Source organism: Aythya ferina (assembly GCF_964211825.1).
Source record: "Aythya ferina genome assembly, chromosome: 3".
Classification (NCBI taxonomy): domain Eukaryota; kingdom Metazoa; phylum Chordata; class Aves; order Anseriformes; family Anatidae; genus Aythya; species Aythya ferina.
In genome coordinates this window covers 88,786,057-88,809,260 of record NC_140298.1, presented here as the reverse complement: position 1 = coordinate 88,809,260, position 23,204 = coordinate 88,786,057, and the positions used below count along the sequence as shown (strand labels likewise).

At 43.8% G+C, this 23,204-nt stretch overlaps 1 protein-coding gene across 3 annotated transcripts in view; it reads left to right on the top strand.

Moving 5' to 3' along the window:
• The first annotated feature begins 2,245 nt into the window (after positions 1-2,245).
• FAM135A (family with sequence similarity 135 member A) overlaps positions 2,246-23,204 on the top strand; it is an 86,171-nt gene continuing 65,212 nt past the window's right edge. For all 3 annotated transcript variants that reach the window (XM_084515955.1, XM_084515954.1, XM_084515956.1), the window contains exons 1-3: positions 2,246-2,380; positions 14,192-14,277; positions 17,769-17,889. In XM_084515955.1, coding sequence (XP_084372081.1) covers positions 17,813-17,889 — 77 coding nt within the window. In that variant the 5' untranslated portion in view covers positions 2,246-2,380; positions 14,192-14,277; positions 17,769-17,812. The remainder of the gene's footprint in view (positions 2,381-14,191; positions 14,278-17,768; positions 17,890-23,204) is intronic.

Here is a 23,204-nt window from a genome sequence, read left to right as displayed (position 1 = left end):
ACGATAATCTGCAACTTCCAGATATGCATCTCTAAATTACATGCTTGCCAGTGCATCCAGTCTTGAACGGGGTACTCATTTCATGACAGTTTTCATGTATAGCACACCTATACTTTAATAATCTCCTGGAAATGACAGCAGCTTTGTGTAGCACTCAGTGAGCTGCTATTCCAGAAGGTTGTCTTAATTCAGAAGAGTTGTCAGAGCATCCTTCTTTACGTTTTACATTACAAAGGAGGTCAGCAGACCCCATCCCAAAAGAGTACCCTCTGTCACATCCAAAGGAGAGATGTGGTCAGCAGTTGGGCTGATTTGCGACAGATCTTTGCAAGTGGATTTTGGTGAGGGAGCAGCAGTGAATCAGATGTCTCTAATGGGAATGCTGCCATTTATGGGAACAAACTGCCAGTTTTCTGCTTGTATCAGGGGAAAAGGGTGTTGCCAAGAAATGCTTCCTTGACTTGACAGGAAAGAAGCCTGCTAGATACATTTAACTTATAGGAGAAGTCAAGGCAAGTTTCAGGAGAGATAAAATACCAGTATGATATTGAGCCAGACAAGTGTATGTCTGTGCAAATGTATAAAGCCGATCCAAACCGTCAGCCCGACCCTGGCTACTCAGAAACCAGACCACCTTCAGCAGAATCTGGCTCTCGAGAGCCGTGGCCACTATCTGGTGCTGAGCACCTTTTAATATAAAAATGCTACATTTATGGGGCAAGTAAGTTGGAGGTGTGTTGTGTTGAGACCTGGGGGGTCCTTTTGTAAGACATGCACAAACTGCTTCAGTATTATTTCGTATGTCAGAACTGACTCCACAAGACCGCTCAAGCCTGTCCTGAATCAAGGGTAAATAAGTAAAATGGCATGGATCGATAGCAGTGCTTTGGGAATTACCTTTCTAAAAAGCTTCAAGACACTTGTACAGTCCTGATAAATCAGATGCAAGCTTAATTTAAATCATTAATTTCTCATGAACTGAGATTTCTTTTATGAGAATTAAATTCCCTGATAGCCATGAGTTTAGCCTCCAGTGAGCAAGTTCCTGCATGTAGTGACCAGAGCAATCTTAATCACATTTTAGGGCAATAAACAGGTGCTGGGAACTCACAGGGGTTCCTCACGAAGCTGATCTCAACTCCGCACTGTGATCAGCGTCTCATCCCTCCGTTGTTCTTCCAAACCCAGTACCACTCAGGCTTCCTCCTTGGCCAGTCTTAATTTTCTGTTTGCATCTTTGGATGTTGAATCAGTTGACAGAAGTATTACCGAAAGAACCATATCCAAAGTCTAAGAGATCAAATTCAACAGTGCCGGCCACCTGGCTGGCCTAAGACTGCGAGGCTGAAAGACACATTATAACCAAGTGAATAGGAAAAGGCAGCCCTGCTGCTGCTAGCCTGCCTCTTAACTTCTTCTAACACCGATTTCTGTATAACAGCTACGGGTTTAGGGTTGGTTTTCAGAGGGGAAGCCCACGTTGAAGAACTATATTGAAGCTAGGATGCAAGTTTTCTTCGCATCAAGGATTTTATTTATTTTTCAGGGGAAGGAAAGCAGGTAGAAGGCGCCTAAGATGATTTTTGTCTTTTCAGGGAGCCAATAACTTTGGTTTTTTGGCACTTTTTTTTTTTTTTTTGCACCTCCTGCCTTTCAGGCTGCGCTTGCTGACGGGAGGCTGAAGCACCTGGGCCTCCCAGCCCCTCGGCACCGGGACGATCCGTGCTGCTCCCCTCGCAGCCTCGCCTTCCCTCTTGCCCCAGCCCCCAGCCCCCAGCCCCCAGCCCTTTCCCCACAGCAGGGCCGTGGCAGCCCGGCCACCACCCCCGGGGCCCCGCGGGCCATGGCGGCGGCTCGGGGCCGGCCTCCTCCGCCCTCAGCCGCCGCGGGGGCTGCGGGGGCAGCGCTCCGGGGCCTGTCCCGGGCCCCTCCGGAGCCGCAGCGGGGCGGCAGGGGGAGCACGAGCAGCGGGGCCGAGCCGGGAGCCGGGGCTCCGGCTGCCAGCGGCCGCCACGGCGGCGGCGGCGGCGTCTCCCCCGCCAAGCGGCGCCGGCTCGGGGAAGCGAGGGATGCGGCTGCCGCCCGCTCCGCCGCCCTCCGCATAACGCCGGGGCCCGGCCCTCCTCCCCCCCGGCTGCGGGGAGCAGGAAGCGGCGTGCGGCCGGCTCCCGGCGGCCATCCCCCGGTTCCCCCCCCCCTCCTTCTCCTCCTCCTCCTCCTCCTCCAGCCGCCGCCGCCGCCTCCCCGCCCAGCGCAGAGCGGGCGCCGGCGGCGCGGGGCCGCTCCCGGGAGCAGCGGGCGGCGGATGCCTGCGCCACGCCACCCCGCTGCCGCCGCGGCCTGGGCTCCGCCGGGCCATCGCCGCCGCTCCGGGCCCCAGGTCGGTGCCGGGAGCGGGGAGAAGGGGAACGGGAAGCGGGGGGACGCCGGGCTGGACCCCCCCGGCCGGGCCCGGCGAGGGGACGGAGGTGGGGGGGGGGACACGGGGCTCGTCTGTGCCGCCCCCCCCGCCTCGCCGGGTGAGCCGCGGGCGGGAAGTTTGGTTGATTTTCCCTGATTTTTTTCCTTATTTTCTGTATTTTTTTTCTGCCCGGGGAGTGTTTTTGACGTTGCCGCCGCTTGTTTACGGCTGCGGGGCGGCGCTGCCAAGAGGGCAGGGAGGGGTTTTTCCCCCCCTCGCCCCCTGCCCGCAGCGCCCCGGCTCCGGGCACGGCCGGCGCCGCTCGCAGCCTCCGAGGGCTTTTTGGGAGCCTGCCCCGAGCCTCAGGGTGCTGGGACCGGCTCTGGGGGGCTCCAGGGGGGCTCCAGGGCTTCAGCTTTCCCCCTGCAGCACCTCCCGGCGGTGGGGTGAGCTGCCCCAACCCCCCCAGCTGTGCACCTTCGGGAACTGCTTCCATAGAAATAACTCTTGGCTTTCTTTCTGGAGCCGTAGGGGTTTCTTTACCTATTATTTCTTCCTATTAGGATATAAGTGAAGCTGTATTTTGTGGCCGAACGTTACCGACATGCTGCTTGGAAGGGACATGGCATGACAAAAAAAAAATAAAATCTATTTTGGGGGATTTGCGGTCACGGTCGGGTTCCAGCTAAAGAGGTTGTCATGCCAAGGTGCTCAAGGCCGCTTCCCTTTTCTCCTCGCGGTGGGCTTTTCCAATGGCAAAGGAAGCAAACTTCCCTTGCAATCCAACGTGTTATCGAGTGGCGGGGCGTAAATGCCTTTTTTTGGCTCTCTTGGGTTTTTAAGGCAGGCAACCGGCGACCTTAATGTTGTGTTATCCATAGGCAACGTGAGCAGAGATCCCCCCGCGCTGCTTTTCCGTTTGTGGGGCTGATGAGTAGGGAAGGCTGTTGGCGTGATCCTCAGTGCCCTGGAAGGGGGTGTATTACATTTGAGGCCCCTGAAACTCTCACACTTTGCGTTTGGATTGTGAAGCTGAACTCCTTGGCCCTTGCTGAAGGGTAGCCAAGCCTGGTTCGGTCAAGCTGTGTTTTCCTGGAGTGTTGCAGCTTTTTCAGGAGGAAAAAATTCCTGGTTTGTGGAAAAGCAAATTACGTATTTCAGCATAGTTCTCCTTATTCCATTCAGCAGTGTTTTGCCTGCTAACACCAAAATGCTGTTTAATAGGAGGCGAACGATAAGCCAGACTTTATTGTATCTTTGCAAATACTCAAAATGAATAAAATGCAGAATCGTCGTATTGCCCCGTTTCTGCCATGTGACGGTGGCAGTCGTGGTGGCAGCACCCACGTTTGCAAGGTCAGAGTACAGCTATAGCTCTTAATCTATACTTCCGTGGTTGGCCATGCTTATTTTCCCTCTCCTGCCTCATTTTTCACCCTGTAAGTATCATAAGTCAGTTCTTCAGCTTTCCTACAGTAATCAGGAAAGACTAGAACATTAATTCAAACTTCTTCTTTGGTAAGGTTTACATTTGTTCCATGGGAAGCACGGTTCTATAAAACTGGTAAGGATTTTCTGATATCATATGTGGAAGTACTGTTTTTCTTCTTAAATCTACACTTGTTTGGTTAATAAAATGGATTTGTTATCTTCGCTTTAAATTACAGTCTGCATGACTGGCCTGGGTAGGGTTTGGCACGCAGAGTAATCAGTAATAGTCAAGTGAACGCAGCAGCTGAAATCTGTCTTCAAAACTGTGATTTCTTGAAATGTGCCAGACAGCCCAATACATTTGCTGATTGAATCTAATTCCACTGCTATAGAGTTTAGTTCTGTTCTGAGTTCAGCAAAACCTCAAAAGCAGCGTCTCATGTTGTGTTCAGTCTCCAGTAGAAATAAGCCTTGGTGTCTGCTGTGAAGCCACCAAAACCCTCGTGCAGATGAACTGTTACCTGGCGCTGTAGTTCTGTGGTTGTAATGTCAGCTCTCCACCAGGGAAGGCTGACAGCCTCTGGTGGACTTGATCGTTGTGGTTTTCAGACGTTGTTAACACCCTGCAACAGGATGTTTCTGTCATTATCTCACTCTCGCCAGGTTACTGTCTGATATTTTGGTGCAAGCTTCTCCTTGGCAGTGTTGGAAGTGATTAGGATGGGCTATGCGTGCCACAACCATGCTGTGGAACTGGATAGGAAAGCAAATTATGGCAGCAGGGCGAAGCAGATTACTGTGAGTGGCAAAGCCTTGAACTACTGGGGGTAGACAGATAGGGCAGTCCTGTCTGAACTCTGATTCTTGTACTACTATTTTATATTTTTGAAGAGAAACTAGATGTCTATGCCAGTGTAGGAGGTGGATATATAGATGTTTGTCGATAAAATGCTGAGATTACTGGTGCCTTTGTGTCTCTTTCTCAGCATGGGTGCTGTCCTGAAGAAACACAAAAGTTAAGCTGTTAACAAAGGTGGACCGTAATGTGAGAATCACAATAAATTGTTTTGGATTCTTATTACTGTTGCCCGCGTTTCAGTATTTGAAGTTATTGATAGAGACTAGTGCTTCTCACCCTTGTTTGGTAAAGGATTCATCTCCTTCTTTCTGTCTTCTGTCTTGAAATCTTTTTGTTCTTTTGCAACCCCTGGTCCCTAAAGACTAAAGCCTAGCCTTGGATACCCTCTAGTTAACCAAGGTTGAAGAGTTGTGTTTTTTTAGTTCGGGATTTCTTCCCTCCCTCTTTTCTCCTCATGGAAAAATACTCTCTCACTGGTGCTTTATGTCGTTTTCATGACAGGGTGGACAAGTAGCATCTGTGTATTGACCAGTAATTGTTCACCATGGGTATTTGTTCAGCGAGCCTCCTGTTGTATGTCAGGCACTTCTGACAGGCCGCTGGCTCAGAAAGCATGTAGCCAAAGCATTGGTGTGAAATACAGGCATGGTCAGTTTCTGCTTTGGTTAAACTACAAATGTAACTTAATGTTTCTCGAGTTATGAATTACTTAGTCTTACAGTCATTCTTCCCTGCTAGTGGAAAAGCTTGGAAAATGTGATTATTTCTTTTAATGAAAAGTTTGTTTATGTAGGAGCCTTCAAAGCTTTATGTGTAGGATATAGGAGCCTTCAAAGACTTTGCATTTTCCTGTTTTAAATCAGGAGCAGCAGACTGGGGTTTGGTTGGTTAAATACACTCAAAAGCCACTTTTTCATCTCCCCGTGAAGTTACTATAGTCAGACTGTTTCTGAGTAAGTACTGCTTCTGCATTTTCCTGCCACAGCTAAGAAGAACAAAAAAGGATGTCCTTATGTTCTGGTAATGTTCATGCACCTCATGTTTTCTGTGCGGCACGGCACATGTTTTCAAGTTCAAGTATTTGCTGGTTTTGGCTTCCTCTGGCATTTTACTGAACACATTTCAATCGCACTAATTCACGGAATACATCTCAGAAAGCATCGTGTATAGCAAGCTGTGTCACTGTGGAAGTATGAACGCGGCAGTTAAATATTTATGCATTCATTTCTAGCAAAAGCAGTTGGTATGTTTGCAATGCAGTGTAGCTGATATTTCTAGAAGCCTGTCTTAGAAATTGTCTTCCTCAGAGAACAATACGTGGAACATTTGTGGTAACAAGACTATACAACAAAGAGTATACAAGAAAAAAATCTGAAAGGGAGGAAATAAGTTTGCCATACTTCGGGGTCAGGGAGAAGTGAGGTGAGCGAACTGTGTTTACTTCAAGCAGGAAATCTGTGACAGCACTATTCTTGGAAAGAACAGGCAGGGAAAAGAAACAGAGTGAAGCCTCATAGAGTTCAGTTTATAAGCAGAACAAGGGTTGAAAGTGATAAAGTAGACTGAAATGACATCAGTTCTTTTTCATTAGATGGTTTCAGTGCTGTCTTTTTCTTTTTTTTTTTCATGGATTTGCTTTGGAGGGTTTGGATTTGGGAACATTTTCAGTGCTAAGCCTTGAAGTTTAATATTCTGCCAGCAGTTTTCTTGGAAATAAGACATGAAGTCACCCTTATCAATATTCCTTACTAAAAAAATATATTTTATATATGTATATACCTACATACATATACATACAGTTTGCTGAATCTCATTTACCAAATAAATCACCAGTCCCCTCCCCATCCCTCCCTAATTCATAGAGTTAAGCAGAAAAAATCCACAGCACTTGTCAGTTGTGCAGGAAGCCTTACCTTTAACTTATGGCATTTTGAAATACTAAGCAGTCTTGCTTTTCAGATCTAGTTCTGTTTGCTGTAGTCACAACCTTGTTCACTTGTTTAAACTTCATAAATTTATCACTGCTATGTGCTACTGATCATGGCATAGGTCATTTGTTACCTTCTCTATACAGGATGTCAAGCTAGATGAGCAAATCATGCTTCCTAGCTATAAAATAAATAAGCTGAATTCTCTTTATGCTTTAGATGCTTCTGAAGTTAATAAAGCAAGTTTCCCTTTAAGGGCTTGAAATTTTGCTCTCAGAATGACTCGCAGTATATCTTTTATCTTCTTTCTATTAAAGCTTATGAAAGAAATGTAATAGTATTTGCTCTCCTACAGGTTTAAGAAGTATTTTTTTGGAGAACCTACTTTATTCTCAGGCTGTCAGTTCAGATGTCACTTTATGATTTTTCTGCATGATGATTGCACATTTCCATTTTATGAATTTTCTGGGCAAACTGATATTATAGCAACTACCAGATAATTCCAGGGCCTGTGGTTCCCCATACCTCTAACCTTAAATTCTTCAGCTCAGTGAAATAAGTTGGTGCAAAATATGCCAAGGTAGTGAGTATCTCTGAGGTAACAGAAGAACGGGGGTGTAGCTAATAGAAAACACACCTTTAATGCTTGTGATGCGTGGAGAGAAAGCCTTTTAATGGTTGAGATCAGTAGCAGAGCTACAAGTGGAAGTGACACCTAGACCTCCAACCTTGCACCTCTTCTGTCAGACTGGACCTGTTCTAATGAACCCCCTTGTGGGGCAGGCAGGGGCTGTGTGCCATCGGTTTTCACCTGGTAATTTTACCTAATTTTACCTTGAATATTCTCGAGATACGGTCTCTGCTGTGGAAAGGACATTGTGTTACTCTGAAGTAACTTTGAATGTCAGCTAAGGCTGCAAATATTTGGTTTGGCTGTTGGTTGGCAACAAGGAGCTCTGGCAGGTATGTTCCCGTCTTTTGATGTGTGAAAGGTACGAAAGCTGGTGGAGTTTAGATGCGAAAATAAATTTATATGGCCAGTCGGCGTGATCAGCTGTGGTTTCATCCCTCTCACCTAGAATAGGAGGTGATGAGAAGCTGTTTGAAAACTATGTGTCCATAGGGTAGGGAATACCTGTGCTAACTGGGCTCCTGGCTGTTGGGCTTTTTTCTTCTGGATGTGTTATGTTGTATTTAAAAGGCGATTTTCCTTATCACAGCTGTAGCATACGTGAAAGGAGCGTATAAAGGATTTAATGATTACCAACTGCTAGTATGGTATTTTCTGACTAAATATGACAAGTAAATTGTAGGAAAAAAAGGAATGAACAAAAAACTGCTCCATATAAAACATTGCCAGAAATTGTTTAAATAGCAATGGTGATGGTTCAGGCTAATTTAAAAATCAGTCTGCTGCTTTGTTTTGATGTAACCCTTCAAGTCTACCCGTTGAAGGTACTGAAGGTGATCATTAAGTTTGTTTTATTTTGAACGTGTTGTTTCCGAAACACAGCGACGCCGTTCTGCGCTCCTGTCAGCTCTCCTAGCAGCTCATCAAGTGTCAGCTTTACTCTGTCAGTGAAATGGCATGTGGGGAGGAGAGATAAAAGGGGCATCAAGCTATTAAGCCGTAAAATAAACAAAAGCAAAACTTGAATTTGATAAGGTTGCTATATTTGCCTGTTTAACAAGGGTTCTGTACGTAACTCTAGGTTCGGCACCGTGCTGGAGCGGGAGGAACTGCCGGCTCCGTGAGGGGCCAGCCTGTGGCGTGGGGCGCAGGGCAGGCCCGACTCTTTCTTCCTCCATTTCGGGGAGAGGAAGAGCCCTTCTTCAGCAGCAGTTGTGCCTGTCTTCTGAGGCTGGCACTGTAAATTAGTGATCCTGTGAGCAGAGTTTGTTTCCAGACCTGGCAGGACAGAGGACTGCTGGAGGCTCCTCACGCTTCCTTCAGGAGGTGCATGTTGCCATCTTCAGCTTCCCTCCCTGAAACACAAGCCCTTGGAGGAGGGATTGGGACATCCCAAGTGCTGAGCTGAGGCGAAGTCAGGTTGGGGCCCATGCTTGGGCTCTTTCAGCTGTATCCATCCCAGCAGGAGGAGTGCTGTGTCCTGCCTTGGCTCCTTTCCTCTTCCAGCTTGTTTGGTTTGTATAAGGACTAGTATAGAGTGTAGGGCTTTTTACCTCTGGAACGATTGTGAAGAGGGAAAATTGCTCTCAGACTGCTGCTATTCAAGCCTCCTTGCTTGGCCTCGCATTGCCTTGCAGAGAAAGGAGCCCTGAGGGGTTGCTGTCTCCGGCTGCAGCTCGCCGTCCCTTCCCCAGCAGTGGTGGGGACACAGCTATTTGTGGAGCTGTGCTTTGAAACAGGATAAGGAAGTGATCCGATCGAGCCCTGCAAAAATAGATTACTCTGAAATGGTAACTAATTCGTTTTAAAACGCTGTCCCACAAGCAATGTGTCGGCATGTTGTGGGGGTGAGGCTCTGATGCTGTGAAGACAGAAATGAGCACCTGGGCCAGGATCTTCTCGAGCTGCTGTGGTGCTCACGACCGGTGTTGATTCCCGAGAAGCACTGGCTTCAATTCGTGCCATGTCCTTCTTCAGGGTTAGATGTTAATACCGGCCTGACTGCAGATGGTCCCTTCTCTTCTGAAGCTGCAGTATGTTTTTGAAAACTTGTCAATGGTTTTGACTCACAGTCTGAGATACTTTTGCCATGACCCCGTTAGCTTTGTGAGGCCACCGCTCCCAATGGCAGCCTGTGTAATCGGCATCCAACCCTAACCGAACTGCACTGTACTAAAATAATACGGATTGGACTGTAAAGTTAATGCATGTTTTGGGTAACAGAGGAGTCGCAGAGAACATTGTAGAATATCTATGGTGAGAAAACCATTAACAAAGAACAAAACAAGAAGCTGTGGCATTTCTCTGACCAGTAGTAAATAAAGGCAGTGGACAGAAGTTGAGAGGATGAGAACAATCCTTTGTATTTCCAGAGTTTTAAGATATTTTTTTTTTTTCATTTAAAATCAAAGAAACAATCTTTTAGCCTAAATTTATGTGACGTAATGTTTGCCACTTTTTTTTTTTGTTGAAATTGTGGGAAACTGGAAGCCAAACCGTAAGGGAAAAAGTGATGTTGGAGACCATGTTTTTGTAGATATATTCCTGTACAGTCAGCTCCAAGTCAACTGGCTTTGTGTTAGGTTATTAACATGATGTGTTAAAAATAAACGAGGCTCCGATACCGTGCCCCCATCTGTTTATGAAATGACTTTTCTCCGCATAAAGGGCCTGGTGGAGTCGCTGTTCCTCCGTGCTGGCACATCCAGCCTGTCACCACAGATGGTGTTGGTGTAGGAGCTACCAAGGAAGTGGTTTTGTGATCGCTGTTCCTGGATCAGATTTACTATCAGATTATCCTGTAATGTAACTTTGATCAGGTAGGCAAACTATCACCTTTCTTAAGTTAGTAAGAGTACACAATATATCATTTGTGCTGACTGTGGGAGGACAGACAGTAGCTATTTGGCATGAAGCCTTCCAGTATGAAATCGACCTGTCAAATCTAAACTTTATTTACTGTCTTGCCAAACTGTGACCTCGGAGCAGGTATTGGAACAGTGACTTAAGTCAGTAAACTGTACTCTCTTTTATTTACAGAATTGCTTAATACGGATTTATTACCTATGAAGAAATAATACACTGTATGCTACAGTACCGTTTACTTCATGTACTGTTAGATTTCTCCTTTATTTCTCTTAAGCTTTATTTTTTTAACAATAAATCTGCTTAGGCTGGGAAGGAAGTTGCGACAACTGACTCTTTTGAGCATTATTCTGATTCATAAAATATGGCAGAGTAATGATAATAACAGTCATTGCAGACATTTTAACGTGAAATTCATTCATGCATATGTGAGAGTTAATTTTCATGTAATGGCACGTGGAGTTCAGAGAAGTGCTTATTTTCTTTCCCTAAGTAGCAAAAGGAAATAAGTACACTTCAAGTACACTAAAATAGACCCTTAGTAAACCCTTTATGAAGAAACTTTTCAGTTGGACAGAATCAAACTATGTTGGAAAGCTTCCCCCTCCTAGTTTATTAATTCTTACATAGCACAGCCTTCATAAATCCTTGAGGTTATGAGATGGTGAACGTATTGTTATGCAATTTGTTCCTTAAGCCAAAATATTACAACTTGCAGGTTTGTTTGTTTTGTTTTTAGTGTATTGTAAGATCATCATGTGCTTTTCATGTAAGTTCAAGAAGACTTTTAATTATCTAGAGTAAGCACTTATTTTTTCTTTCTCTCCCATATTGAGTAGCTTGTTAGGAAAAACAGGTAGATTGTGTTAAATAAAAATTATATGCAAAATAAGTCTATTCTCCTTGGGTTTTAGGACATGAGTGTAGTAGTATTTGCTTCGTTTTTCTCACTTAGCTGATGGCTGGGACCAAAGTGGGACATGGTCTGGCTTACACAGCAGTATGCGTCCTGAACCACCACTGCTTTTCATGGAAATGCTACGTTTCGCTGGGACAGACCAGATTGCAGTCCAATTTCTGCTAGTTATTTCCTACCCTTTGAACCATAATTTTGTTTTTTAACTTTTTTTTTTTTAGGGGAAGTCTTTGTGAAGGACAAATACAACATTCAATTTGGTTTTTTCATGTTCCGTTTCCTCTTTCTGTGCAAATTAGGGCTGGAGACCATTGCTCAATTCAGCTAAATGCGAAAGAGGAGAAGGGCTCTCAAAGATGATGAATTGTGTTTTGTGTAAATTGGCGGCTGAAGAGGGAAGACACTGAAATTAATGCCCTTTCTGGGAGGAAAAATGCAGAAATCGGCTGCTATGTGGTTTTGTAGCAGCTGGCCCCTCACAGAGGGTATACGTTCCTAGTACCTGCAGGACGTGTGATCTTTTGCCTCGTCAAGGTGTCACGGCAGATAGGGGGTTATCGTGGTGGAGGGGGAGCAGTGTGTCTGTAGGAAGGCAGCTTTTTAACTGTGCTGCTTGCAGAACTTCTCATGGTAAACTTCTTAACGAGGAAGCTTAGAAATGCCATGTCATTTGTCAAAGGCCAATGTTAGGGTAAAAGAGAATAAGCCTAATAACTGCTCAAGATATGTTGTTATATCAGGTATGTGGTCTGTTAATAGGTTAGAAGAAAAGAAAGGCAACATTTTACTGACTTCCACACTTACTGAGACTAACTGAGTCGTCAGCTCAGTGTAGTATGTTGTTTTTATCAGTGCTGCACAGAGGACCAGATAGTGGTGCTAAATTTAAAGATAAAAGTGGGAAAACTTGAGTTTGTATACTAGTCGATTATCTAGCCCATTGAAGTGTCATAGGTATCCTGCATTAGCTTGGTTAGAAGAGGGGAATGAACCCTTGTAATGGCTGTCTGCGAGTAATACAGCCTCAGAGAACCCTGCAAGAAGGAAATTGGAATAGTGGGGTTTTGCCCTGAGCCTGTGAAATTGGATCGTTGTTTAATTATGTTTAAGTAACTGGGGATATTTATACTCATATGGATATGTAGAACCATGCAGATTTTAAAACGATACAGTTTTCATTAAAATACTAAATCCTAGTGTGAAGCAGTCTATTCTGTTGTGGTTTTTTTATTTTATTTTATCTTTTCTGAGTGCTAGTCATGGCATCTTTTAAAAATTGGGATAATAAATTTGCATAAGGTATCCTAGATACCTCTACTTACCATTACGTTGATGTTTTTTTTTTCCCATGTTTTACAACATAAAGTTTATGCAACCCAAAATTCAATTAGCACTTTTTTTTTTTTTTCCTTTCGCCCCTCACCTTTTTAATTCTGGAGGAGCAGGGTTTGTTAGTGGTGCTGGGAAGCTCGAATCTGCAGCCAGGACACAGTGGCACTGTTCAGCTCCAAAAGGATTTCAGAAGAAGACAAGTTAAGTGATGCTTGATGCAGTAGCCTGGGCTTTCCCTGTGGGGGATGCAGAAGGAGAGGTGAAATGATCAAAATCTGAGGCTGGTTCTTTGCAGCACCATGCTGGAGTAACGCACACGGTGAATTTTTTCCTTTGCAGCTTAACAGTAATTAAAACAAGAGAGGATATTAGCTCAGATGTGTTTTGGCCATCTAGATGGATAGGACACATTTCTGATCACATGCAGACAAATTTGGCAGGAGCTGTGCGTAGCCTTGCCAAAATCTATGAGAACCAAGAGAAAACTAAATGAAAAATGCTCTCTAGGTTTGCAGTGGGGTTGTGCAATGGTGCCCGCTCCCAAAGTAGGTGTCGGGAGTAGCCGTGCAGGTCAGGTTAAGGGCTCTGCTTCAGCCACAATGAGCTGACGGCTGTGTCCAAGAAACAGCTAAAATTGGAACTGAAGACAGTTCTCAGGTGGGGGGGGGACAAATCTGTGAGTCATCAGCACAGAGATAGATGGTGGCGGAGTTTGTGTTGGCAGATACTGGGTCGCCGAGTTTGTACGCGGGGAGGAGAGGACAGGAAGAAAGGTCAGGCAGAGAGGTGCACAACGCTCCTGCAGGAACTTAGAAGAAAAAAAAGTTATCTGAAGACTTAAATGCTAGAAGAAAACTGGAGGAAAGTAAACATTTTGGTGTATTTTCCTTTGTAGGATTCTGTATTTTTGTATTTGACTTCCAAGTATAAAATACTAAATTTAAGGCCAGAGTGATTTTAACTACTCTGAGGACTTTGCACTGAGCTTCTTCCTTTCAAAGGCAAAACAAGAAAATACTGGTATGGCACAGCCTGCACCATGCAGTTAAATGGAATATAAGGAATTTTGCAAGTTGATGGTATCAGAATTTCATCAGGGCATTACTGATAATCGCACATGACAAGCACACACGTTTTCTATTAAAAAACAAGCAAACAGGTAATTTATTTTTTATGCTTCAGTGTCTCTGTTTTCTGTGAAGTGAAGGCAAAAACAGTTCAGTTGCACAACTTGCCTGCACAAGCTGCAGTAGGTTTGCTGTTTATATTTCTCTGAAATTAATACAGAAAGGACATAACTAAGCATTTTCTTCTTTTTGTGTCTGAAATTTAAAAGATGTCAGATAAAGTGGAGAATGAATGATTTTTTGTTGATATTTTAAGTGTCCTAATGCTTCAGAAGAATACAGGGGGCAGGCTGATTCTGAGCAAGTCCTTTCAAGATGGGGTCAGCAGCAGCTTCAGGAGGGTTTTGGAATAGCCAGTGGCATGGAGCTAGCTGCAATGGTTGCTCTACGCTGCTGAGGTTCCCTCTGGAGACCAGGGGGGCTGTGGGGCCCTGTGGGAGCTCAGCTGTGGATGGGATCCCTCAGCGAAGACGGGGCAGGTTTGGCTGAACGTGGTAGTATCGGCTTTGCCAGAGCACTGGCTTCAAGAAACACTTTATTTTTTGGCTTTGTTTTGGAAGAATACCTGTCAGGCTGTTAGACTTGCAGGAGCTGAGGGCAAATTCTGGTATTAGCACACAGAAAAGAGGTTAAAGAACGTAACTACTGAAAAGTTCTAGATAAAATGTTCTTAATAAAGCTTTTTTGTTTTTATTTTCTAGTTCAAGCAGTATGCTTCTGACAGCAGTAGTGGAGAACTGGACGACTGGTTAATTATCGTACTAAAATGGAGTATTTACCAGTAGAGGTAAGATAACCTGTGAATATGCTGCGGTTTCATTTCTTAGCAGTGTCTTACAGTTCCTAATACAAGTAGCACTGTTACACAAACATTTCTGTGAGAACAAAGCTGGTTTAGGAGGTTTCTGTGCACCTCCATCTGTCTTTTCATTGCACTCAGAGGTGCCCTGGTGCAGCTGCTGTAAAGTATCACTAAAATGATCAATAATTTTAAAAAAGAAAAAGAAAAAAAAAAAAAAAACAGAATAAAGAAACATTTTTTTCCATTTTGGTGGACTTTAACAATCTGATATTTCTTTGATCCATTTTCTCGTTTTGCCCCAGAAAAAATGGGTTTGGGTAACTAAAGAAGCAATGAGCTGCTGTGGGGACAGTGTTGACTGGCAAGGATATGTAGGAAATTGTCTCCTTGAGAAAAGATTCATATAGATGAACCCTCAGAGGTGTAAAGGAAAGTAAAGTTTTGGTCCTCAGTATAGGATCAAGTGGCTTTAATGCTGCTTTAACTATCGGAGATATTCAGTCTCAGTGCTTTAATGCTGCTGGGTTTTAAAATGCTGTTTTGATTATTCATAAGTTCTAAGTAGCCACCAAGAGTTGTGAAACCCTCTGTTGTCTCTAACCCTCTGTATTAGGATATTCCTCTCATTTACTGTCAGATCCTCTGATGCGTGTTTATATGCTGCATTAACCTCTGTTGTTCATAACGTGGTTCTTAATGAAGGATTCTTCTGTTTCTTGCAGGCAGGACAAGTGTCAGTTTCTTTCTCTGTTTCTTAATGATAATTATATGATGTAAAATGCAACAATCAACTCATTAAGTATTGAAACGAGTTGTGGACGTGTAATATTATTGAAGTTAGTGCAGGTATAGCTGTAAATTTAAATGGAATCTATACAAAGGAATATCTCTACAGAAGTTTAACTTTTTATGTTGTTTTTTTTATGATTAGCAAAAAAAAATTCAAGACGGCTTCTCCAAGTTTGGTTTTCCCCTTTGAAATATTTAGTTGCTGCATAACACTTTTTGTTACACGGTTCAGAGAACTCTGTTTGACTTTGCGCAGTTATGAAAGCCTTCGACAGAAAGTGGTGATTGGGTTTATGTCAGACCAGGACAGTGACTGCTCCCCGTCACCCAGGAACAAGCACGGAACAAGCCGATGCTTGGCAGAGGTCAGCAGATTGCCTGCAGCCCCCGCCGCTCGCAGTGGCACGCCGTACTGCTTGCTGCGTGCACAGCGTCGTTGGCTGTGGCTCAGCAGTTCGTGCTGCTTTAGCAATACATCCTGGAGCAAGGCAGGGGTGCCACTTTTCCACATATTGTTGATAGTTGATTGCTGCATTACTGCTTTAAAACAGGTGGTACGGTGTTGTGCACACGTGTGTGTGCTTGTGTTCACTCTGCCGTGCTGCCTGCCCAGGTAATTTTCTGTGGGCTGGTTGGGGATGTTGAGTTGGCTCAGCAGAGTAGGGAGGGACTGGCTCTAGCTAGAGTCGTATCAGACCCAACAGAAATACCCCAAGTTCATGGGGCAATCCTTTTGTAATGCCAGATGTGGCGCTCTGTAGCTTTTCTGTTGTTGAAGTAACTCTCATAAAATGAGCCTTTAAATCTGTGTAACCAGGCTAGTTCTGGGTTGTTCCCACCTGGTTTCCTCCTGGGGAAACGTTTGGGAGTGTTGGCTTGGCTCAACAACTCCTGCAGGAACGGTTTTCCTTCCTCATAAAAAGCCAAATTTCAGGGACAAAAGACAGTGCCATTAGTGCTGGGGAGTCAGAGGCGTGTGATGATCTGATGTCTTGAAAATGTAGTTAGCTTCATCAAAATGCAAACTGCCTCAGATTTTTGAATGGCATCCTTTGTCCTCTGAAGTCCTTTCTCTTTGGCCTGAGGATTTCCAAATGGGGTCCTGTCCTTTCTGAGGTGTCATCCAGCGTCATCACGTGTTACATGCACTGCCTACAGGGTTTGCTCCCTGGGGTCACGGCAGGTCCAGGATCCCTGCTCGGTGACAGGTCAGGTTCCATTTGCAGAAGATGTGCTTGCTGCAAATTGCTGCAAAGTAGTGTAGGTTATCAGTGATAGCCCTTGCACTGCATGCTGTGGCATCGTTCAACTAGTCAAAATCCCTTGATTTGAATTCAGATTATTATGCAGAATTTTTAGACAAGCTGTGTTAAATGCACCACCTGCATGCTGTAGTCCTTACCTGGCATGAAGGGTCCTTGACTGCAGTTCTTCACATTGTCATAACTCAGCTTTAGAAGCAAAATTCCTCTTTCCCTATTCCCTGTTAAGTCAGAAGTACGAAGTTGCTCTTTCTGTGTTCTTAGTAAAGTGTGTGTAGAGTCATTGTATAGGCTGTTAAACCAAGGTCAGAATTTACTTGTTTATACTTAAAAATCTAAACCTGCACAGCAAGTGCAGCAAGGTAAATCTTATCTTCAGTCATATGCCAAGATAATTTAGTTGGTAGGCTAGACGTAGCCCCTTCAGATAACTTTGCTTTCAGGTGACTGATATCTGCTGTGGCTAGGAATTTTCTTTGCCAGCTTTCTATTTTCTGTCTCAGTAGTACCACCTGCTGCTTCACAAACTCCCACATGCTTGTTTAAGCTTGTTTTATAGAAACAAAAAAATCCCATAACCCATTCAAGCTCAGGCCAGGCTCAGTATTAGGTTTACTGCTTCTGCACGAGACCCAGAAGGAGGACTAATGTGCACGAAGGGTTGACCATTTTAGGTTTTTTTGACAGTGCTTGCAGGAGCTAGGAAGTTTGAGGACAAGTGTTTGCAGAAAGAGTAGTCTGTTTTATTAACCCACTTGATATTGTTGAAGGAAAACCAGCAGAACTCGTCGAAGTCTGTAAGATTTTAATTTAAGTATCAGCAGGCAGCTGTAAATTAGCAGCGAGGTGCCAGTCTGTGGCTGCAAAGAAGACAATGAGAATTAACACTTTGCTGCCAACAAAGATTGACTAAGAGTGGGCACGGTGCCCTCCTTAACTCCTGCCTTCCCTCTCCAGTCACTCCATCAAAGATCCTACAGCTCCTGTCAGGCCTCACTCTGCCCCATTCAGCTGTCCCTGCCCTTGTGTTGGGCTTGAGGTGGTGCCTGCTACCTGTTGGGCCATTCTGCTTCAGCAGGGGCTGGAAGCAGACCAAATACACTTTGTCTCCTTGGCAGGGCTTTTTCCTCTCTCCAGCCAAGTAGCAGAGCAGAGCCGCAGTACGTAGGTATCAGTAAGCTCCAAGGTTATATTATGCTGATCATATCGTGATACTTCTCTGATAATACTTGATTCCTTCACAACAAAGCAAGAAGCTACTGTGGGCAGGATTTGGCATATCCTATATAAATCCTATCTTCATGTTTACCCCAGGACGTGTATATTTAAGGAAGCTGTGTAAAATTGAGTAGCGTTTTCCTGTTAGGGACCAGATAGGCATTGTCCCCAGCTTGTGTTTTAAGTTTGTTTTCTGTTTGTTTCCAGTAACGAAGGTGCTGACAAGCTTTGACTTCTTCATCCTCATAAACATGAGCGAAGTTCAGGCTATGGTAGAATTCTCCGTGGAGCTCCACAAGTTCTTCAACGTGGATTTGTTTCAAAGAGGGTAGGTAGTGTGTTCCTTAAACCTTTACTGTGATGTGTGGCTGATGTTAGAAAGACATGAATGGGGAGTGTCATGCAGCATTGCTTCATGTGTTATCGACTGTTTTTACAGCGATTTGAAAGTTGTTAATTGCTTATTGGAAAGGTATATGCTTGCTAGAATCGAAATGCTTGAGTAATTTGGCCTAAAACTTAAGTTGTAACAAGTATTTATTTTCTGATTGGAGAGGAGGGAAGTTCTGTAGAGTTTGAGGATAGGTTGTGTTCTTACTGGGCTCTTACCCTTTCATATTTCAGTTGCTGGGATTCCTTTTGCTTGAAATATGTCAGGCATCTTTTGAATCTTCTTAAAACGTTTCTGCCCCAATTAACTTATTAATTTATTGATTTGGCAGCAGAGAACTTCACTGGCTTCTGTCGTCACGCTGTGCTGTGCCTCCACAGTAGCAGAAGAATCTGTACTGCATAGGTCTCTTGACTTCCACTTAACTCCATGGGGTCTCTGTAGAAGACCCTGTCACACTCCTTTAATTTGTTGTTACCTGCTTGTTCCCAGATTATTTTCTAAGGTCCTGCTTTCCTATGGCTACGTAGGAAGTAATCCTTTGTAGCTTATTTTTGAGTTATTAAAGCTCGCTAGTCATCAGGCATTGTGGTACATTGCCATTCTGTAAGCTTTCTGAAAGACCACAGTAAAAGTACAGTCAGTCTTTTAGCTGTTATGATAATGGTTTTAGACAAGTCTGTTTGAGGCTGTGTCACTGCTTACAGACAAGGAACATTATATATCAGTGTTGATTTATGATAGCTCTTTCCAAAATATTGTAGAAGAACTTGACTTGGAAACATTTGAGTAATAATGAAATATATTCTTGTTTTTTAAGCTGGTGATAATGCAAACAATTTTTGGTCAGAGGTGGTGGGAATGTGTCCATTTGTTTTGTTTTTCCTTTCTGCAACACAGCTATCTTTGTATTAAATCTCTGAGGTGGATATTTTGGGGGGAGAGTGATATGAAAAGGAATTGGGAAGGAGATCAGGAGAAAGTGGCGTAAGATGATGTCATAAAACACATCTTGGCTATCTAGGCTCCAACTTTGCTGTGTTTCTATTAGTTTTCCTCTAGAGCTTAGTAAAGCCAGCCTTTCTCTAACTTTGCCTTGAAGCAGGTACTGAGAAGTGTTGACTTATGTTCGCTACCATTTGCAGTCAAACTGTATGCAGCTGACGAGCTGTGCCCATCTTTTAGAGGAAATCGTAACTTTGCTCTTCATTGGAGGAAGAGGATTAAGGAAGGCTTAAGAGGTCTGGGAAAACACTGAGAATGTTCTAATTACTTTGGCAAAAAGTACACTTGCTTAAACTGTGTCCTTTCTTTTTTTTTGTCTCTGAAATCAGCGTGTAAGGAGAGGATAGAATATGGCAACACATTAACTCTCATAGAGAAGAACCTGAAAAAAAGGAAGTCTAGGTTTTCTTCACCCTCTGATTCAAATGATTCCTCAGAAAGGTAGTTTGGAAGCAAAGCACAGCGTTATAATTACCAGTGTTCAACTCGGCTTGTTGCTTTTTAGCTTACTCTTTAAAATGCAGGAAACTCACACAGCAAGCTGAGGGAGGTGAAATGCTGACATAATGAGAAAAATGGCTAGCAGATACTGCCTCTCTGGTTTCAAGCTGCACCTTTAACTCTGGGCATGTTCCCTTAGAAAGCAATGTCAAGAAGGAGAAGAAGCTGCCAGAATAAGTCAAAAGACTGAGTAATGTGAATTCTGGCATTTCTGTCAATTTGGGCAAGTTCTAGCCTTTGTGTTTAGTGGAGATAGGAATGTAATACTTATATGATAATGCTGGAGGAGCTCTTTGCTGGTGGATTGAATCATCAGAAAAAAAAATATCTCAATTTCATTGTTGGCTTTGCGTTTTTGAGCTACTGCTGCATTTACCCTGGTTTCTCTCACCAGAAGTCAGGTACAGAACTGAGCGTGTTGTGTGTTTGCTTGGGACTGGGTGCGTTCAAGCCAACACAGCTTAGCTTGTCTGTCTCATGGTGTTAGAAGCACAATGGACTTTTGGACTGTGTAAAATACAGTTGCAGCCATTTCAAGTAATCACATCAAGCAGATCAAGCTCCTTCTTAAAACTTAGGGGATTTGTATCTGAACCGTTTGGTTGGAGAGTGAAGTTGGATTCTCACTCTTCTAATTATTGGAGATATCATAATGTCCAGCCTGAATTTCCTTCTGATCAATGTCTAGTTGTTTATTTTTCCTACCAGCTTTGTCCTGTGCTTTAAATGACTTTTTCAGCCTGAATGTTCACTCTGATGTATTTTTAGATGTCAGTCATTTGTCTTTCCCATTAAGTATAAACTGAATCAGTTTAGTCATCTGAATTGGTGACAGGCTGCTCCCCCCACGCTTTTCTGTGGGGTCCACATATCCCAGTACTCAGTCTCAAACAGCATTACCTCTTCCTGCTTTCAGAACCATCTGAAGACATCTGCCATCTATCGCATCTCACTGTAGCATGTTTTCTTGGGTCTGTATCTGTAGCGACATTGTTTCCAGAAGCATGTAGGACTATATTTATGCCAGGAATTAATTTGGTACGTGCAGAATAAAGTGCTAGAAGCAATGTTGAGGTCCCTGTATCTCTGTGGTTTCAGGATTACTTCAGACTAGGTTTAGTCTGGTCCTCTGGGGCAGATGTTTTCATCATGAGTGTGTTTTGAAGTTGTTTGTACCAGTGGTTCGTTCAGACCTTTCTGTCCCCTGGGCTGAAGCACATTTTATGGTATGCAGATGTCACAAACTGGTGGTTTAATTTTCTCTAGGAGAGATCAAGTTCACATACACAGAAAACAGTCAGTGAACTGGAACCAGCATGTAGCAAGTGGGGTCCTTTTTGGACCCAAATGGCTTTTCCTGGAAGTTGCACTGCAGCTGTAAGTAGCAGAGGAATGTAACGTAGTTAAAGAACACAACTTCTTCTTATCTAATTTAGCTATCTCAGTATGTAATATTTTCTTATAGCTCTGCACTGCTTGCTTAAAAGCAAACTTGCTCCAGGTTGTCCTGCTGGCTTATTTTAACTGTTGCTACATTTAGATAAGGCTGCACATAGTTTTCCTTTTTCAACCAGGGTGATGTGATCATGGGAATTTTTGCCCAAACAGTCAGTGGTTGATACGTGAGTATTGTATGACAAAGTGAATAAAAGAAGACCCATCTGAGATGGCAGGGCTTCAAGCTCTTCTGTTGTCTTACTTTATAAAGGCTCTGGTTAGAGTTGGGCCCTGTAGTGCTGGCCTTTTATAAATTCCCTTTTACAAAGGGAAATATAACGCAGTACGAGGGAGATGCGGGATGGAGAAATGGAAAAGGAGTTGGATGGAAAACTGGCTGGGTGACTGGGCTCCAGGCGTTGTGCTCAGGTGGGGCAAAGGCCAGCTTGTCATTAATAACTAGTGGCACCCCTCACAGGTGGATGCAGCATCAGTTCTGTTGGGTGTTTTGATTAGCAGCCTGGATGATGAGACATCGTGCCCTCTCAGCAACTTTTTGAATGACTACGCTTTGCAGGGAATGGTTGGATACAGTGGAAAACAGAGCTCTTTGGAAGGACCTAGACAAACTGGAGAAATGAGCTGATATTGTATTAAAGGCAGTGATACACATGAGACCCAACAACCCCATACAGCAGCACAGGATGGGGGATAACTGGCTGGAAGACAGCTTTGCAGAGAAGTACCCAGGGGCCCTGGTGGACAGTGAAGTGAACACATGAGGTGAAAAGGAGACCTTACTAATTTGTATGGCAGGAGAAGACAGATCCAGGCTTTTCTCGCAGTTTTCCAGTGATAGGACGATGGGCAAGGGGCTCAATCTGCCATACAGGGTGTTCAGATTGTGCATGAGAAATGCTTTTTCACCAACTGGACCAGGTTGCACGGAGAGGATGTGGAACCTTCATCCTTGAAAACACTCAAAGTCTGACTGGACAGGTGCCAGCACAGCAGGGTCTGATGGGACCTGCCTTCTGCAGGTGTTTGGGCTGGATAACTTCCAGGCTTTGCTTCCAATTTCAATTATTCTGTGATTCAGGTGCCTCTTTTCAGCCTTTGTTCAGAAAAAGGAAAATGCCATGTCTCCCAGCTAAGCGCTGTCTTTTTTAATACTCTTATGATTTTGTGTATTGAGGGATCTAGCTTTGTTTTGTGATTTTGAGATTTCTCAAACATTGTGATTACACCTAAGACATATCAGTGATATTCACTGCCTTTACGCTTTTTGTATGTAAAAATAAATGCATAACCTACTGAAATAATCCACAGGCCATTGCCCAGCACAGTATGAATTACTCTGTTTTGCTAACAGATGCCTGTGGAGGTTTATAACTTTGAAAGTATGACACTTTATTCATGCTTGTTTGTGTCAGTGTGCTGAGTTTTGTCACTGGATGGCAGTCATATTTACTGTGATTTAAGGTCCCCTCATTATGTGATACTTGAGAATGACAGCCAGTCACACTATGACACATTAACAGGTCTGGTGCCCGTTTTCTGCCAAAGTTGCCCTAACCGAAGATTGTTTTTGCCCTGAACTGAAGATGTGGCAGCCTTAGGAAGAAGTGTGGATTATGGGCTTGCTTTTGTTGTTATCACCAAACATCTTCCCTACCTTGTCCTGTAGCAGAAACTAGCAAATTCCCTTACTGACTTCCATGAATTTTCCTTTGGTCTTGGCATGTGTTATGTTCTCCCACTTTCAAGGCTATCACTTTGACCTTGTCAGCCTCCTGACTCCTTTCCTCAGAGCATCAAGCACACTTGGGAAAGCGAAGTCTCCATCCTTCCTGTGTTGTGCTGCCTGACTCCTGTCAGCAGCGTGGGCTCGGTGTCAGGCTCTATTTCTCAGGTAGTTTTGAAACCACAATATTCATTTTTCCATACTAATTTACCTCTTGGAAAAATCTATAAATGAGATATTGTAGATTTAGTCTACATTTTCTCTACCTGTTTGCATTCTTAAAATCCCAATGTTAAATTCTTATTTTGTCACTTTTTTTTTTTTTTTGTCAGTGATAGCTGTGCATACACATCTAGCCAGATGGATTTAGAAGCTTTTCCATAGCATTGTCTCTGTCTCTGCTTTGTCTTGTTTTTCCAAGTAGAAGTTTCATTGTGGGGTGCGATATCACAGGCATGTGAAAACACTTTTTGGATGCATATCACATCTGAAATTAGGTTATTGGGAGGATTTCAGTGGCACTGATTTGCTTGTGAACCTGAGCCTCATTGAAAGGCAAAGGAAT